Genomic DNA, 18537 nt, shown 5'->3' on the forward strand with positions numbered 1-18537 from the left:
ATAGCCAAACACTTGAATTTTAAATGGTGTTGAAAAATAAGAATACGTACAAGCGAAAACAGGTTCTCGCTTGCTAGTCGTGCACGCTACCACTGCGCCGGCTGGCCAGTTGAAGACGGGTGAGTTTTTTGCGCTATTCGTTCTAGCCTAGCTTCTAGCCTTCGATGAAAGTCGCTCCAAAATCAATCAGTGAAACACATTGAATTCATGTGGACTTCACGTTGACTTTGAATAGTGCCTGTTTTGGGTAGATCTTAAGATCAATTTCAAGTGTTTTGCTCTTCACTTTGAATGGTTACAGGCAGTGGGACAAACTCATGAGCAAAACACTTGAAAAGCTTGAGCCACCCGAATGACAATAACATGTCAAAAAATACCAAAAATTCAATCGCCCAAACACTTGCATTTGATAATGGTTTGGAATGATGTTGAAACACAAACTAATTAAATCTATGATGTGGCTTTATTCAATCATTCAAGTGTTCGGGCACTTGAACAAAACGTGTGGCGTATTTTCAGTGTACTACAATAGATACGCAAGTGTCGCAGTGGTCCGTGTCTGTTCACAGTAAAAAAAGAGGACCATAGTTGATCCATCGAAAAAATATTGTCTTCTCTTTTTTTTTTTTTTTGCATACCGTAATCTGGGGTGAACCGGGACTTCAGTCTGAATAGGGACAGCAGTTTTTAGATAACTTAAAGCTTTTAAATTTGGAAATGGATGTACACATTTTGTTGGTCTGAGTCTGTTCTAACCGAAACCAACCAGAAAAATCAAAATATTTTGCTCCAACATGGTTAAAACTGCTGTCCCAATTCGCCCCATGTGTCCCGATTGACCCCAGTTTACGGTACTCAGAAAAATAATCTTTATTGTTGTGAACAATAATATCACAAATTGAAGTTTAATTGTAGGACCCAATTGTGATCCATTTGCGGTAAACGCAAAGCAGTAGGGCTGGCCACTTCATTTATCGCTTGAGGCGTTATCTAACCTCAAGATTTTCCATCAAGTTTTCATCGAACTGGCTGCGTCTGAACTCGATAAGATTAGACAAATATCCAGATTTTTAAGCGAAGATGGCGTTACTAATGATGCACGCCCGAAATGTCAAAATCATGCAGTGGTACCAACATCACGCAGACAAATAAGGCATATTTGAATCAACAAAACGTTTTGTTGATTTAAAAATCATGATTTTTTGTTGAATCAACGCTAAACGTCAAAGCAGCTTTTTCAAAGACTTTTGTGGAATTGAGAAAATCAAGGTTTGTTTCAACGCAAAATCGGCGTTGATTATATTCAACAAAAATTTTGTTGATTCAAACCTCGTACAGGCTGATTCTACAAAACATTTTTCTGCGTGAAGATGAAAAAAAGTGATCAGAAATGGTTTTTAATCGTGTTTTTTTACCGTTGTACATAAAAATTTACATAGGGCTTTAGTACCCAATTACACAAAAGTCAACTTTTTCCGGAGCAATTTAGAAAATAGATAATTAGGACCATTTGAAAAGAAAGTGCACAAAATTGTGTCATTCGTCGCATCACCCCCCGTCAAAAATTGCTTCGAAAACTTTTTTCCTTTTTTTTTGCGCCCGCATGATTTACCGTTGCGAAACAGCAGCGCAAAACAAAACGCAACAAAAACAAATAATCCCGTTTGCTTTGCTGCTGAAGGCAGATTACGGCCAGCAGCAGCTGACTCATCCTGGCTTTCTTCTGCCTGGTTGCAAACGGAAAGTGACCACATTCCAGATGTCCCGTCGTCCTCGCCGCGAGTGAAGTTCGTTTTGTGTGTTTTGTTTGCTTCTGTTGCCTGTTAACATTGAAAATAGTTAAAAATGTCCATCGAATCCGAGTGCCACAAGCTGCTGTCCCGGGCCTTGGATGCGGACGAGTCCGGACAGAAGGAACTGGCCATTGAGCTGTACGGCCAAACCGTGGAGACGATCCTGCGGATCGAGAACCGTGAAAGTCGCGAAAAGTTGCATCGGTTTGCGATGCAGGCGCTCGAGCGGGCGGAAGAGCTGAAGGGCATCCGGAAGAATGTGCCGCCCTCGCAGCTATCGGTTCCGCAGGGGATGGCCACGACCCATCCGGTGCGGAGCAGTGCTTCCGTCGGTAAGCTGGATAAGTTTGGAGTTGCTCGAAGCAATTGATTCACGCTTTCCCTCTCTTTTTCAGCAAGTCCGGTTCACAGCCCGAAGCTTGAGGTGTCCGGTTCCCGGCAGGCCTACACCAGCGAGGAAAAGAAGGTCCTGGAGCATACGTCCCACATCAACGCGAAGGTTTACGTCCCGTTCATGGACATTGACCTGATGGAAAAGTTCCATTTCCCGATTCCGTTCACCGACAAAGATGGCAAGCTGGAGTTGGCTCCGAAGCAAAAGCGGGACTTTGTCCAGTGGGCTCGGGTTAGTGAGTTGTGCGAAAATCCGCAGTTGATCGCTGGAGAGCACGCCGACTTCTACAGCATCCGTCAAACGGTCGTGTCGGATTGTAGCTTCGTGGCATCGCTGGCCGTGGCTTCGCTTTACGAGAAGAAATTCAAACGAAGAATCCTGACTTCGATCATCTACCCGCGGAACAGCCGGGATGAGCCGATTTACAACCCAAGTGGGAAGTACTCGATCCGGATGCATGTGAACGGCATTCCGAGAAAGGTGGTTATTGATGACTATTTGCCGTTAGGGCGGTACAATCAGCTGCTGTGCTCGTATTCGAGCAATAAAAGTGAATTTTGGGTTTCGCTGCTGGAGAAGGCCTACATGAAGCTGATGGGAGGATACGATTTTCCCGGATCGAACAGCGTGAGTAGAAATTTATAAGTTTAAAAATACGAACTAAGATTTATTTTTTTATTTTTAAATCATAATGACAAAATTATAGAAAAATCAAACATATTTATAATTTATTGACAAATGAACTTAAAAAAAACTTGTAATAAATTAGAAACTCAGATTCAAAAACTACTAAATTTTTAGAGCCAGATTTTTGGACGCTTTCCCTAAGACCATAATTTGCAAAAAATTAAAAATTATTTAAATACGAAAAAAAAAAACGGACAATCGAGTACGATTTTTTTCAAATCACTAAATTTTTGTATTTTATTTTTCAAGTTTTTAACTTTTTTAATTTTTTTTGAAGAATTTTAGAAAAAAAGGGTGAAACCTTGGTTTTTTGAAACTTCAATATATACAGCCATTCCACGTCAAACAGGAAGTCTCCAAATCAAAAGTGCTCCGATTTGGCTAAAATTTGGAGTGGGGGTTCTTTGGCCAAAATAATTAGACCCGTATTTTTTTGTTTGGTGATTACGGTGGTCCTATCCGAAATAGGGTGGTACATAAAATTGCGTTTTTCGTCGATTTTCGCAAAAACCACAGTTGCGTCTTTCAATTACGAAAATTTTGGTACCCAAACATGTAGGTCATCGCTGAAATTTCCAAGTTATCGTAGTTTTAGTGAAAAAAGTTTGTTTTTACCCGTTTCCGTCATTTTCCCGTTTTTGCGCGCGGCGCGTCCAGTTTTTATGTTAAAAAAATCATATCTCCGCAATGTGTTAATGGATATTCAATTTTTTGATATGTTATGTAAAATATTACAAGGAATCAGAGAAAAATATTTTCAGACATGGGCTCTTTGGTCCCGAGACCTTGAAATCGGCAAATGAAATTTTCATAAGACCTTTTCAAATATTCAGCTAGTTTTTTTGGACCTCAACATATTTTTCCTAAAAAGCCCAACTAATAACCTTTCTTTTGAATTGTGGCGCTCCAAAATTGGTTCAGCCGTTCCGGAGATATGATTTTTTGAAAAATGTGGTTTTTGCGAAAATCGACGAAAAACGCAATTTTATGTACCACCCTATTTCGGATAGGACCAGCCTAATCGCCAAACAAAAAAATACTGGTCTAATTATTTGGGCCAAAGAACCCCCACTCTAAATTTGAGCCAAATCGGAGCACTTTTGACTTGAAGACTTCCTGTTTGACGTGGAATTGCTGTATACATATTTTTTAATTTTCGAATTTTCAAATTCTGAAATCAGTGTTCAAATCAGTGTTTTTTTTTTTCAATTTTTGGATTCTTACATTTTTGAATTTATTCTTTCTTTTGAATTCTTGAATATTTGTTATTAGTTATTTTTAAATTATTAATTTCTGTTTAGAAATTTATAAGTTTAAGTATTTAATTTAATTAATTAAACATCTAATTTTTAAGCAATAAATTACAAAATCACAGAAAATAAAGCATATTATTCATTGACAAATAAACTTGAAAAATATAAAAAGTGTTAATCATTAAAATCTGAAATTCAAAAAATCAAAATCATAAAACACATAAAATTTTAAAATTTTGAACTCTTACTCAAAAAACATAAATTGTCTAAGTTTTCAAAATTTATCAAAAAATAAAAAAAATCAAAAATTCTATGTTATTTTGTTTCTTTCACATTTTTTATAATTTTCGAATTTTAAATTTGAAATGTTAGTCTTGATTCAAAAAATTTAAAATATTGGATCTATCAAAAAAATATTTTTTTCAAAGGTGGGCAAACATGGGCACTTATTTAAAAAAATGAATAACTGCGAATATTTTCAAGAAAGTTACCTAAAAATGGGCCTAAAAAACTTGAAAATTGTGCACTTTATCAAAATTTCACTGGAGTACCTTTTGATTGCAAATTCAATGTTACACGAAAAATGAAGTTGAAAAATGTTTGCGACCAATATCTCGATTTTTTGAAAAAATCAGCATTGATTCAAAAATTCATAACTCGTTCAAACTTTTTTGGCCTATTCTGGATGTCCCCTGAAACATATCAGAAAATAAAAAAATAAAATTGTGTTTTTTTTTTGCAAATCAAGTTTCAGTGACAAAAAGTTAAATATTTTTTTTACCGTGTATTTTTTTTGTGTAGATTTTATCCATTCTTATTACTTTGCCGAAGACACCAAATCGAGAAGAAATTCCTTCAAAAAATACAGATTTTTGAATTTTCATATATCTTTTATGTATGAACAGCTGCCAAATTTGCATGGAAAATTATATGGAATTATATTAGTTTAATGATGCAAAATGGCTTCTTTCCCGAGCAGACGGAAATAACTTGGGAATAACTTTTTTTGATACTTGAAAATATGTACTTCAATAACATTTTATGTTATTTGTAACATGTTTTGTTATTCGTCGTTATGATTTTTTGTTTTTGGATTGTTATTGTTATTGTAATAACAGACTAATAACATTTTGAGTTATTCTTCTAAAAAATCTTTGTTATTATTTTATGTTATTTTAACAACTAATCTGATCATCCCAATAACAGTTGGAGATATTCTTCGATAACAAAAAATGTTATTCCAAAGTTGTTTTGGCTTTCAACCAATATCAGACCAATAACAAATTTTGTTATGATAGCATAAACTGTTATTCCCTGGGCCTTGTAAAGTCAAGGGGCATGATTTGATCCTAGTGCATTAGTTAAAATTTGGGTATACATTCTTTTTTATAAGCACTATGGACACCACTTCATGCTATGAGAACTCGCTTTGTCGCAGCCCCAGGGCTTAAGCGTTGACCGATAAGCTGTATTCGTGAACTAGGTAGTTCTCCGATAGTGAAAATATCACAATTGCACAAGACACCGCTGCTTCTGTGACTTTTTCACTATCACAATGTGGGATTTAGGTGGGACTTCAGGAAAGTACAATTGATTTGTTGCTTGGCACTAGCATTTAAAATAAATCTGTATCTTTTCCAAATCTATTTGATGATAAATTTAGTTGCAATTGTTAAGTTAGAGTAATGCTGCCAATAAACTTTGATAGATGTAGAATACTAGGCATTCTTTTATGTCAAATTGTCCATAGAGTCTCGATCAATCAATAATGTAATGATATCGGACAAAATTCGTTGATCTGTTGAACTAACGGTTTTTGGATTATGGTTGTATTGACCATTGTTGCGAATCGAGGAACTACCGATCTTTTGACGTAAATGATCATTTCTTTTTAAAATCGCGATTTCTATCCTATTTGTACATTAGTTCACAAATTTGTATTGTTTTTTTTTTATAGAGGTAGTACTGCAACAGTTAAAGGAACGTTTAGTTTTGAACATTAAGTTTAGAGGATTTTAGATTAAAATTTAGATTTTCAATCCAAAGTAGTTAGCAAATGAATATTTGGACTTAAATGAATAATTGAATAAGTTGGACTTATGAATAACACACAACTGTGCATTTATTCTAGAGTCAGATCCATACAGCGTCAGTGTTTATTTGGTCGAAGTGTACTAATTCATTGGCAGATCTGATTCTAGTTGTAATGTACGACAAGACTACTGACGGACGTGACAGGACGAGGGCCCAGTTTAGAGGTTTCAACATCAACGATGTGCGGCTGGACCACCCTCCCAAAAAAAAAAAAAAAAAAAAAAAAGATAACATAAACTGTTATTAAAAACTTATGCAAAAATTGATTTTTTAAGAAGATTCCATAACACTTTCTGATATTTTAACAGTATTTGTTATTGAAATGGCATGAATTTTGTTATTACCGTCTGCCCGGGATGACTGTGTGAGTATCTTTGCGTTACAATCAATCGTTGTGCGAACGGATGAATGCAGAATGCAAGGGTCCTGATTGTTCAAAATCAACCACTCCATTCGCGAGCACAAATAGCAGGCGACGCGATACTGCCCTGATGAATTCCTACTGTTTGTCACTTTCTCACCATTCGCTCCCGAACACTCTCGCTTCTACTCTCCTTCTCTCTCTTTTCGGCTCAGTCTCCGAACGGCTCAGACAAGCCGAACGTCGCCGATCACTCTGAACTGAACACATTTTTCCTGTGATGCGCTGCGTTATACTCATTGATTTGGGTTGCCTAAAATCAATGTTATCAATTAAATTGTGCATTTATTTTGATTTCATAACATTATAGACACCATTCAAAGAAACTTCCACCAAGAAAAAATCAAATTGATGGCAAACTGAGGGCGTGAAGACAAAAAGACTACTGCGCTGGCATTTTGTGAGAATGGCTCTTCGCTGAGCATGGTAGTGTGTGAGTGTCGTCGAGCGACGGAGTAGGCAAAAATTTTCACGATGTATTTGTTCGCTGAGTGAACAGTTCGGGCCACTCGCTGGCTGCTTGCGAGTATCATTCGCTCATGAATGCTAGCGGGTTAGAATAGGCGACGACTGGATAGGCGATGGATGAGTGAGTGGTTTCTGTTCATTGAACCGAAAATCAGGACCCTTGGCAGAATGTCTAAATAAAAAATAAAAAATCGAATGTTTGCAAGCCCTGACTTATCAACCATCGTTTTTCAATCTATTTTCTGTAAATTTATAGAAACTTTTTTGGATCTCTAATTACATTAAGGGGTTACATACATGTAGAAAATCACAAAATTTCATATTACAGAAAATTTATTAATTCCACTTAAAAGATGAATTTCAATCACTCCTGAAAGTTTCATGAAGATATTTCATGATTTAACTGAGTTAGAGACGATTTAAGCTCAGAATTTTGCCATGCGCAAAGCAAACTGTCTAACTTTCTGAGCGTTTTTCTCTAAACACCGAGTTGATTTACGGGTGCCACGATATCTCGAGATGGGACGGACCAAATTGGCTGAAATTTTGGGTGAAGACTCCCAAGACATATCCCGTGTGCATGACGAAGCCTGATTTTGTAATTGTGAATTTTTAAAAAATACAAAAATCAAAAACTAGCGATTTTTTATATGAAAAACAGAAAATTTTTTTTTATCTTTTTTTTAAATTAACTTTTTGAAAATCGGCCTTCGTCATGCTCACGGGACCGGTTTAACGAGTCTTCGCCCAAATTTTGAGCCGATTTGGTCGAAGCAATGTTGAGATATCGTGGCACCCGTTTTTTGAAACTGCTAACTTCAAATAGCTATATCTCGGCAATGATACAACCAAATGTCTTCAAATTTGTTTTGTTAATAGATGAAAATGTATATTTTAATGCCATGAAAACAGATTTTGAAAAAAGTTTAAGTGTGTGCTCAAACCAACCTGTAACATTTTTGCCGATTTACATGTATGTAACCCCTTAAATAAAATTTTTACCAGCCTTAGAGAAAACCAACCATTGTTTTAAAATTTAATGAGCTCGTATATCTGGGGCCTCAAATTTGATGAACAATAATTTCACTTAATTTAGGTTGCTAAAAAAAATCGCTTTTTGATCAAAAATATTTCAAAGTAATTCCAACCTTGTGCAAGCTTTCAAAATGTTAACCTCAAAACCGAGTCGGCGTAAGAGTTTATTCCGATGAAAGCTGCTGAAAAGCCTTGAGGTTAGATTACGCCTGAAGCGGCACTTGAAGCGACCAGCCCTACTGCGTTGCGTTTACCGTAGACGGAATTCTGTGCTCGGGTCATAAATCACAGAATCTACAGCAGAGGATGGATGCGTGGACATACCGTACCAAATGCTTTGGTTGATTTATTTATAATGGTGACTGGTGTGTCGCGGGATTATAATGGGATTATTTGTATTATATAGTTATGTTCTAAGGGCATTAAGGAATAATTTGCAAATAATCGAAAAGTACAATGATCGATTTGTCCCTTCCCCAGAACATCGACCTGCACGCGCTGACCGGTTGGATCCCAGAGCGGGCTTCGATCCGCACCAAGGAGTCCGACTTTAACGCGGACGCCGTGTTTAACCGGCTGCGCGAGGGTCTCAGCGCCGGCCGCTGCCTGGTGACGGTGGCCACCGGTGATCTTACGGACGCGGAAGCCGAACGGACCGGGCTGGTGTCGACGCACGCGTACGCCGTGTTGGACATGCGCGAGGTGGACGGGGTCAAGTTGCTGCAGCTGAAGAATCCGTGGTCGCATCTGCGGTGGCGTGGGAATTATTCCGAATTGGATGTGAACCATTGGACGGTGGAGTTGCAGCAGCAGCTCGGTTACGATCCTAAACTGGCGGCCAATTACGATAATGGAGTGTTTTGGATTGATTACCATTCGATTTTGAACTTTTTCGACGTGTTTTATCTGAACTGGGATCCGGCGCTGTTTCAGTACACTTACTGCATTCATCAGTCGTGGAGTGCCGGCGTGGGACCGACGAAGGACGCATACAACGTCGGGGACAATCCGCAGTTTAGCTTGACGGTTCCGGCGGGGAAGGGATCGGTTTGGATTCTGCTGACGAGGCACATCACTACGATTGAGGACTTTCGGGAGAATCGAGAGTACATCACGGTGCTGGTGTACAAAAATAACGGAAAGCGGGTTTACTATCCATGTGAGTGTAATTTCTAATCATCATTTGGACAAAATTATAATAATTTCTCGATTACAGCTGATCCACCGCCGTACATTGACGGCGTCCGAATCAACTCGCCGCACTACCTGTGCAAGATTCGTCTCGATCCGGCCTCGGTCCGGAAGTACACGCTGGTGATTTCGCAGTACGAGAAATCCGCCACCATTTACTATTCACTGCGGGCCTTCTGTCGGAACAAGTTTGAGTTGAAGCAGATCGACAACCGGTTCCAGACAGTGGAGAATGTAATGCTTGCTTCAATTTTATGTTTATTTTCTCTTAATTCGATTTTTTCCCCCAGCTAAACGGCGAATGGAAGGGTCGAACGGCCGGAGGCTGTCCAAACCACCCGCTGACCTACAAAAACAACCCGCTCTACCGGTTGCACATCGGCCCGAAGGACACCAGCCAGCTGGTCGTGGAACTTCGCGGTCCCAAATTGTACCAGGTAGGGCTCGAGCTGACCGTCGTGTCCCTCGAAGATCCGGAAGTGACGGCCCCGTTCATCTCGCAATCCACCGGCAGCTACCGGTCCGGCTTTTGCGTGCTCGATCTGGAGGCCATCCCGGCCGGAGTGTACCAGCTGCGTCCGTCCACGTTTCTGCCCGACCATGAATCGCCGTACTTTCTCAAGGTTAAATCGACAACGAATTGTGTCATCGAAAAGATAAATTGAGTGATTTTTTTTTTTGTTGGGAGGGAAAAGTTACTGTAATTGTTGTGTTTTATTTTTTTATCATGTTTTACAGCACGCGAAATGCAAATATTACATTAAGTTTTACGCAAATAAACATTGACTTTCATTTCAAGAAAGAAAAATAACCTTTTTTACTAAGCACCGTGCGTCTCCACCTTCATATTGATTTCTAAACATCTTGCGTCTCCATCTAATCTAATAAAACCTGAGTACAGCCATTCGGTTTTATCCACAAAAATATTGTTTTCCTGTAAGCTTTTTATTGCTTATCTTTTAATTATTTCACAAATCCAACATAAGTAATTCTCTAGTCTTTGGCAAATTATATTGAGATTTTTCATTTTGTTTTTTTTTATTTGGATGAAACTTTTTTCATTCCATTTCAATCAATTTAAAAAGTAAAAAAAAACTACTAATGTTAAAATTTCAACATTAATTAATGATTTTGTTTTAAATTTGAGAATTACAAAAATAATTTCTAAAATTCTGAAATTTTTGAATTTTTCAATATTTTTTAAATCTTATTTTTTGAAAGAGTATAAATATTTAAAAATTAAAACATTCAACAATTCTTAGTTCCGATCTTTCAATGATTTTAATTCTTTTTTTTTGGTTTCCTATTCTATAATAAGTTTTTATTCTTTTTAATTTTTGAAGTTTTTTAAATGTTCTAATTTTAAAAGTTCTAATTTTTTGATTTCATACATTTTTAAATTTTTGAACTATTTGTATTGTATTGAGTTGTAGATTTTTTAAAAATTTGTTTCTTTAATTTTTAATTTCGAAATGTTCCTGAGTTTATAAAAAAAATACAATTTTAACTTTTTATTTATAATTCTCAAACATAACAAAAAAAAATTGTTTTGAATTTGTTTAAAATTTATATCTTTTTAAATGTATGGCTTTTGTTAAGTTTTTTGATTAAAAAAAAAGAACTTTTTTGAGAGGTTTTGAAATTTGTTTTCTTTTTTCAATTTAAAATTTCAAAAGTTTAAGAAATTTTTGATGTTTTGATTTTTTGTTTGTATTTCTGAAAGTTTTTAAATTACTACAGCGGACTCTCTCGTTGTCGATATTGAAGGGACCATCGAGAGCGGGATTTATCAAATTATAGAACGAAAAATCGAAGCAATCTATTTAAAATGACTGGCAAATTTATTGACAGCTGGAGCAATATTGATATCGAGAAGATCGACAGCCAAAGAGTCCACTGTATTACAAATTTCGATCGTAATTTCTCGATAGTCAGTCGTTATTTGTTGATGGTAGATCGTAATCTCACTATCGAGAAATCTCTATTGTGAGTCGAGAAATTACAATCGAGAAGAAAAAAAATGATACACAAAAAAAAATTCTCGATTTATTTTATTTTATTTTTTATCCAGGCTACTCATGTCGGGAAATCCGCAAAAATCGAGAATGTTGGGAATTTTTTTAAATATTTGAAAAAAGGGAAGCTGTTTCACTTTTTGAAAGAATAAAAAATGTTTCAAGAATTTGTCTCCAAGCAAATTTCCGCAAGAATTTGTCTCCAAGCAAATTTCCGCAAAAAAATGAGTGCTAATGTATATTTATATTTAACCTTGATTTCTCGTTGAAAAAAATTAATAAAAATGAAAACATTAAAACATTGATAAACTTTTAGTCATCGAATGCAATTTGACGCCGTCGTCGAACAAGCTAAAAAAATCCATATCTGGCAACACTGCTCGTAAATTTTGAATACGCCATTGGATTATACGAACAAAAATCTTTAAATTTTCTCAAAAGTTGACTTTTTGTTAAGTTTTGAGTTTTTTCATAAATTTAACAATAAGAGTGGGTGCTAAGGGCGCGGGTATGGACCAAATGTCGCCAAACTTGGGATTATTTGTTTTTGAGGAAAAAACAAAAAAAAAAAACAAACCCTCTGCGCAGATTTGATGAAGTTTGATGCCAGACGCGTGAGCGCTTAGGAAGAAATAACCCTTATATAAATATTTAAAAAAGTTACATCTCAGTGAGAAAATTTGTTCGAGAGTCACATTGTTGTTTATTAAAAAGTTCACTCGACCGCGTGGGCTTTCTCCATTTTTCTGTTATCCATTCAGTACGAGAAAGCCTATCCACATCGTCCGACGACCAAAAGCGAATGTAATATCCAGCCGGGCTCTCCCGGCCGGTTTCCGGCGTGTCATGCGCTTCCTGCGATGAGATGGGATGACCTGGCGTTCAATCTCGCAAAAGCGCCAACCCACGCCATTTTACCAGTCAACGGCGGTGCGGGAGGAAAGATGCCCGGCCGCAGTAAACAGAAGACATCAAAGTGTGCCCTGCGAAGCGCGCCCCGTGCGACAAAATAGCGAACTTCAAACATATTTTCGATGATGAAAATTGCGTCCCCCGCTCCGCCGGACGACCCCTTCACGGATTCGCTCAGCACTTCCGGTCATTGAATCATCAACGAATGCAATATCCCACTTTTTGCTTGATTCACAGTTAACAAAAAGTTCTAAATTTCGTAATTTTTAAAGTTACAAGAAAAACACAATCAAACATGAACTCAATTCATTGATTTACTTTTCCCAGTCAATTTTTCACTGTGCCCCAGCGGATGCAATCTGTCCCGTTGCAGGATATCGGGTTGGAACCCGGGCACAAAAGACAGATTATAAATAGGTCAATCGTATTATGTGACTGTGGGGCACTGTCACAAGGAAACTGCTGCTGCCGCCGATGCAGCAATCGAGGAAAACCTGTTACCTTGATGCACTTTCCTGATGTCGTTCTGTAAGTTCTGCCGCGAGCTGGTACAAGACATGTGCTCAGTGTCTAAATCGAAGTTATGATGGGCGAAGAAGAGCAGGCGGCGGCGGTGACCGCGCGCTGAATCGAATGCTGTTGACAATCAATATTTGACCGTGGTAAGCAATTTCGCCATGGGTTCCTTTGGTTTGATGCGCTTTGGCCGTGATTGCATGTGATAAGTGGATTTCCTCGACTTACTTTGTGTTTCATCCTCATTCTCCTGGACGACGTCCGTCGTCAGGTGTCAGCGTGATTTGCTGATTGAGAACGAAATGGAAGCCAAACCGACTTCTAATGGGATTAGGGTGTTGCAGGAGCGGATTTGATGAGATTTCTGTTTTTCGGATGGAAGCGCGCGAATGCGCGTAATGGATAGATGTGGTGACCTTTTTTGCCGTAAGTCATCTAATCCTAACGTGGGAATGGTTGGATTATCTTTAGTGGACGAATCGATCAATTAGGGTGTGACGCTAGCTTGCATCTCCTTTGGACATCATGTTTGATGGAGACGCGTGATGTTTGGGATAAAATTGCATAAAAAAAACAAATTTAAGATTCATTTTTTTTTAGTGTTTGTTTCGATGAAAAATACGTTTTTCCGAAATTATGAGTACGCCATCAAATCGGGCGTCTAATTTTATATAAAAGTCCCTTTGACACCAAATTTCTATCTCATCACCGTTTCAGGCTGCAAATTATTGAAAAACACCTCTCTTGCCGCATGTTCAAAAATTGAAGGGGTCGTACCGCCCCTCCGTCACGAGGTATCAAAAAACGGAGCTCGGATTCGTGATCAGGGACAAAAGTTACCCCTTAGGACAAAGTTTCACGCAAATCGAAGAGGGGTTGGGGCAACTTTTTCCGATTTCGTGTGAGTTGGTTTGTAATTGAAATACGCAACTTTTGGTACCCTAACATGTATAGGTCATCGCTGAAATTTTCAAGTTATCGCAGTTTTAGTGAAAAAAGTCGATTTTTTTCCCCGTTTTCGTCATTTTCCCATTTTTGCGCGTGGCGCGTCGAAAAAACCCAGTTTTATTTTCAAAAAATCGTATCTCAGAGTAGAGTTGCTTTGGAGAATTTGAACGGTTCGCGTCGCGGTCAACAAGCCGGATTTTCGTTGCCGTTTCCGTCTCTGTTTCCCCCCCCCGATTGTGTGTGTATTTCGATGCGATGTTTGACAGTTGCTTTGGAGAATTTGAACGGTTCGCGTCGCGGTCAGCAAGCCGGATTTTCGTTGCCGTTTCCGTCTTTTTTCCCCCCGATTGTGTGTGTTTTTCGGTCCGGGCGGTTTCGCGTTTTCGCATTTTATTTGGTTTTATCTTTCCACAGCCGGCTGTCTAAGATTGAATCATTTATGCTAAACTCAACACCAAATAACCGGGAATAATCTCATCCGCATCCTTCGACTGTTTGCCTTGAGAATGCATAATACATCACATCATTAAACAAAATTTATTGATTATTGGGTCGCATCATCATCCTCTATGTTGAATCCTGGCCATTACCCTTACCCACTAACAAAATCCCAAGTAGAAGTAGTTTTCCGGCACACGTGGGGGTGTGGATATCGTATAGAACCCACCCTTTGTAGCAACCTGTGCAAACTAACATTCCCGTCCCAATCCCCCCGAGATCTACAAACTGACATGGCGGGCGCCGTTGGTGGCCAATGACTGTAACCTATTTGCTTCAGATCTAGTTTTAATGATCTTGATGTTTTATCTTTTCAACGCATTCATACATGCTGTTGATAAGGGAAACACCATTAGATCGTTTAAGCGTATGGTCAGTTGTATTGATAGGATATTACGGTCCTGTTCAGCAACGGAGAAGGACAACCATGGGTGGTCTCTCATGCTCATGCTCATGCTCATGCTCAAAAAATCGTATCTCAGAGTATCGAAAACATAACTTCACCATTTTTTGATATGCTATGTGAAATTTTTCGAGGAATCCGATAAAAATATTTTCAGACATAGGCTCTTTGGTCCCGAGGCCTTCAAAACAGCATTTTAAGTTTTCATTCGACCTTTTCAAATGTTAAGCTAGATTTTTGAAACTTCTTACTATTTTTCCCAAATAGCCAAACTAATCACCTTTCTTTTGCGTCTAGGACAGCTAAAATCGGATGAAACGGCGCGGAGATATGATTTTTTGAAAAAAGTGGTTTTTGCGAAAATCGACGAAAATTGCCATTTTTCGGACCACCCTAACACGGCGTAGGTCACCCTAATGGCCAAACAAAAAAATATGGGTCTAATTATTTCGGCCAAGGAACCTCCAGAAAATGAGCCCGATCGGAGAACTTTTTTTTCGAATCATGCTGTTTTCGTGGGGAATTGCTGTATAAAGATACTGATGTTGAATACTATGGACACATTCTCCGGCAATGTACACCTTAGGATGAAATTTTGAAAAGCGTGTATGAGCTATTTGGATATTTTTCCTCGATTCTAGACTACTTGAAGCTTCGAAAATCATGGTTTTCATTAATTGATCATTTGAATATCATTATGTACAAGTTGGTTAAGTTATGCATCAATTCATGATAAAATCATCGTTTTAAAACATTTTTCTAAAAACTCCTGGTTTTCAGCGAAATAAAATCCAAAAATTATTCTTCAGATTGCATTTTGTAGGTTTTTAGTTGTACTAAACGGAAATGTCATGGATTTATAGTTTATCTTAAGTTAAGTATTTTTTCAAACTAGTGTAAGTTTACCATTTTATTGCGTTGCAACGTCACGAAAAAGGGACAGTTGTTTATTCCAACAGAAAACTAAACATTCAATCATTTTGATATTTTAGATGCTCTTTGTACTTGGAAAGAGCTTTCAAATGCAACCTAGAGCGACTAAATTGGTTGTCTAGATCCAAAGTTACAACAGGTTTAAGTTTGCGTTGCAACGTCACGAAATTTTAAATCATATTGGTCACATGGCAAAAAAGGTGTATGCGTAGTTGGTTTTTGAAGATAAAAGGTTACTAAATATTATATATTTTTTATATAATGTTTCCGATCATATTTACAGAAGAATTGTACATGGGTCATTCACAAATTCCGTTACTTAAGTTTGAATGCAACTCGATAAAAGTAGGTATTTTATGAAACTTGTTGAACAAATCAAAATATACCGATGTTCACAATGGGGAAAAAATCTAAAACTTTCAAAAAAGTAATCACTTGGTTACTGGATGGCCCCTTTTTTGATAAACTGATTTACGCGAGGGTTCATTCAAATACAACGCAACGATTTTTTTTATCCTGCACCCTTATGTAGGCCAAATTATAGTGAAATTCACTAAACATTAAAAATCACGTGATTCGATTGTTTTTTTTTTTACAAACTTTTGTCACTTTGTTGATGGACGAACCCTTACCTAAATAAGTTGTATGAAACGTTTAGTTGTTCGCAATTAAAAATGTTATGTTGGGCAGGTAAACAGTTTTATTATTTCCTCAAATTAAAATTTAATTTAAAAAGCACAAAAGTCAACAAAATAAGTTAAGTTGTTTGCAGATCACCCCTTAGGGCCATCAACAAACGATATGGGCACTTTATTTATAAATTTCAGCCCACCTGAAAACTTGAAGCTCCTCCTCCCTTCTAAAACTTCCACGTGTTTTGTAAATTGCTCAAAAGCATTAAAATATTAAGGGAACGTTCGTGAATTACGTAACAAAATATTTATATTTTTAGGCCTCCTCTACCCCCTGGTTTCCGATACATTTTTTGTGTAAATCCTCGAACCCCCTCCCCCATGATATTATGCCGTTACGTAATGCATGGACGTCCCATTACATGGATAGAGGAGGGGAGAGTGGGGGGGTGTCCTTCGTGATAATAGAATAATACAAATATTTATTTTTACTTTAAAAACGTTTGGAAAACTTCGTAAATCGTACTGCTACTGTGATAGCGCTATAGGAGGAGGGGGGGGGGGGGTCAAACATGGGCGGGCCAATCAATTCACATGTCCTTGTACTGTCTATTAATGTCCTATAATAAAACCTTAACCTACAGTTTTTCAAACTAACAAAAACTATGATTTATTTTGAAATTAAAATTTCGTGACGTAAGTGGTCTTTAAAAATCGGGGTTTGATTTTTTCGTAAAACTAATGATTGCATTCGATTTGTTGGCCAATTTTGCACTAAAAATGGAAGAAGAACTCCAAAATTGTCGTTTAACAGAGCTGAGTTTATGGCGAAAAATGAATTGGGTCAGGATTGAGAAAAAGTCACGCGTTGCAACGTCACGCTACATATTCCCCTCTCAAAAATCGAATATTCGCTTAAAATAATGCTTCAATACTGTTTCTTATAGGAAATTTAATGTACTTTCCGAATCTGTAATAACATATGTACCTTTTCAATGTATTTTTTGAGTTACAGCCGAAATACTGAAAAAAGAAAAGTCAAAGCGTTGCAACGTCACGGCGGAATGTGTCATGATATATTTTTTTTTATGGACAGCTGCTAAATTTGTATGGACGAACTAATGATGTAAAATTATTTATTTTGTCATAGAAAAACTGCTAACAAAGTTTCCAAATTCTGAAAACCGTTTTTAAAAGAACATATCAAAACTCAAAATCAAAATCATTTTACAAAATTGTGTTTTATAAATTAAATTATGATTAACCACAATATTGCATGTCAACAATTATTTCATAGCCATGCATTTTTATTTTTTGTACTTTTTTATTCAGCTCAAACTTTTTGGGGTCCTTTTCTATGAACAAAGAATATAAACTGAAAAATTCTAGTGTTACTTTTTTTTAAATAGTGTCCATAATTATCCATTCCTGTAAATATTTTTTTTTCGAAAAGTTGAAAAAATATCTAAAAAAAATGTCTAAGAGACATTGAAAAAATAATATATCTGGAAAAAAAATCTGCGAAAAATATACCTATTTTCGTCACATTAAGCATTTTGAACGATTCTCGTAACTTTTGTAGTTTCCCGCTATTCAATCAACAATTTCAGATACATTGACAACAGAGAGATGCTTGCTTACTTTTATTTGAGCTTTTTATTACTTTTAAACAGTCAAAAACACGTTCAAATCAAATTATTCGCTCTACAGCATTGCCTTGGCGTTCTCGATTGCGAGATATTTACTCGAAACTAGGTGTTCGAAGGCGTGATTGTTGAGGCAATTGCAAACCTCTTTTTACACCTAAGCTTCCATCCACCCCGGGATTCGAACTGACGACCTTTGGATTGTTAGTCCAACTGTCTACCAGCGACTCCACCGAGACAGGACCCAGGGAGACGACTCCTACACCTGGACTGAGCTAACGACCTAACCTTTTTTTAGGTGGGTCTCGTGGCGCAGGGGAAGCGGCTTCGGCTGCCGATCCCGATGATGCTATGAGACGCGGGTTCGATTCCCGCCTTATCCACTGAGCTTCTATCGGATGGTGAAGTAAAACGTCGGTCCCGGTTTCTCCTGTCTCGTCAGAGGCGCTGGAGCAGAAATCCCACGTTAGAGGAAGGCCATGCCCCGGGGGGCGTAGTGCCAATAGTTTCGTTTTTCGTTTCGGGGCCAACATTTACTTCCCTTCCGACGGAAGGCGTGATCAGACAAATCTCGTCTCGAAAAATGCCACTGGGACCGTCTGGGATCGAACCCAGGCCGACTGGGTGAGAGGCAATCACGCTTACCCCTACACCACGGTCCCGGCACACGTTATGAAGCTGTAATTCATGTTCAAAAT

The 18537-nt window shown here is 37.7% G+C and overlaps 1 protein-coding gene across 1 annotated transcript; it reads left to right on the forward strand.

Moving 5' to 3' along the window:
- Positions 1-1655: 1655 nt before the first annotated feature.
- Positions 1656-10206, forward strand: LOC120432571 (calpain-7-like). Its single transcript, XM_039597798.2, has 5 exons — positions 1656-2125; positions 2189-2814; positions 8626-9304; positions 9362-9570; positions 9627-10206. The coding sequence occupies exons 1-5, from the start codon at positions 1846-1848 to the stop codon at positions 9999-10001; spliced, it is 2169 nt and encodes a 722-aa protein (XP_039453732.1). The 5' UTR covers positions 1656-1845; the 3' UTR covers positions 10002-10206.
- Positions 10207-18537: the final 8331 nt, after the last annotated feature.

This window comes from Culex pipiens, chromosome 2 (assembly GCF_016801865.2).
Source record: "Culex pipiens pallens isolate TS chromosome 2, TS_CPP_V2, whole genome shotgun sequence".
NCBI classification, from domain to species: domain Eukaryota; kingdom Metazoa; phylum Arthropoda; class Insecta; order Diptera; family Culicidae; genus Culex; species Culex pipiens.

Bases quoted from the DNA above. Each gene is read 5' to 3' on its own strand.
- LOC120432571 (XM_039597798.2), top strand. From the start codon at position 1,846: ATGTCCATCGAATCCGAGTGCCACAAGCTGCTGTCCCGGGCCTTGGAT. The intron at 2,815-8,625 runs GTGAGTAGAAAT...TCCCTTCCCCAG, and splicing joins ATTTTCCCGGATCGAACAGC to AACATCGACCTGCACGCGCT. The intron at 9,571-9,626 runs GTAATGCTTGCT...TTTTTCCCCCAG, and splicing joins GGTTCCAGACAGTGGAGAAT to CTAAACGGCGAATGGAAGGG.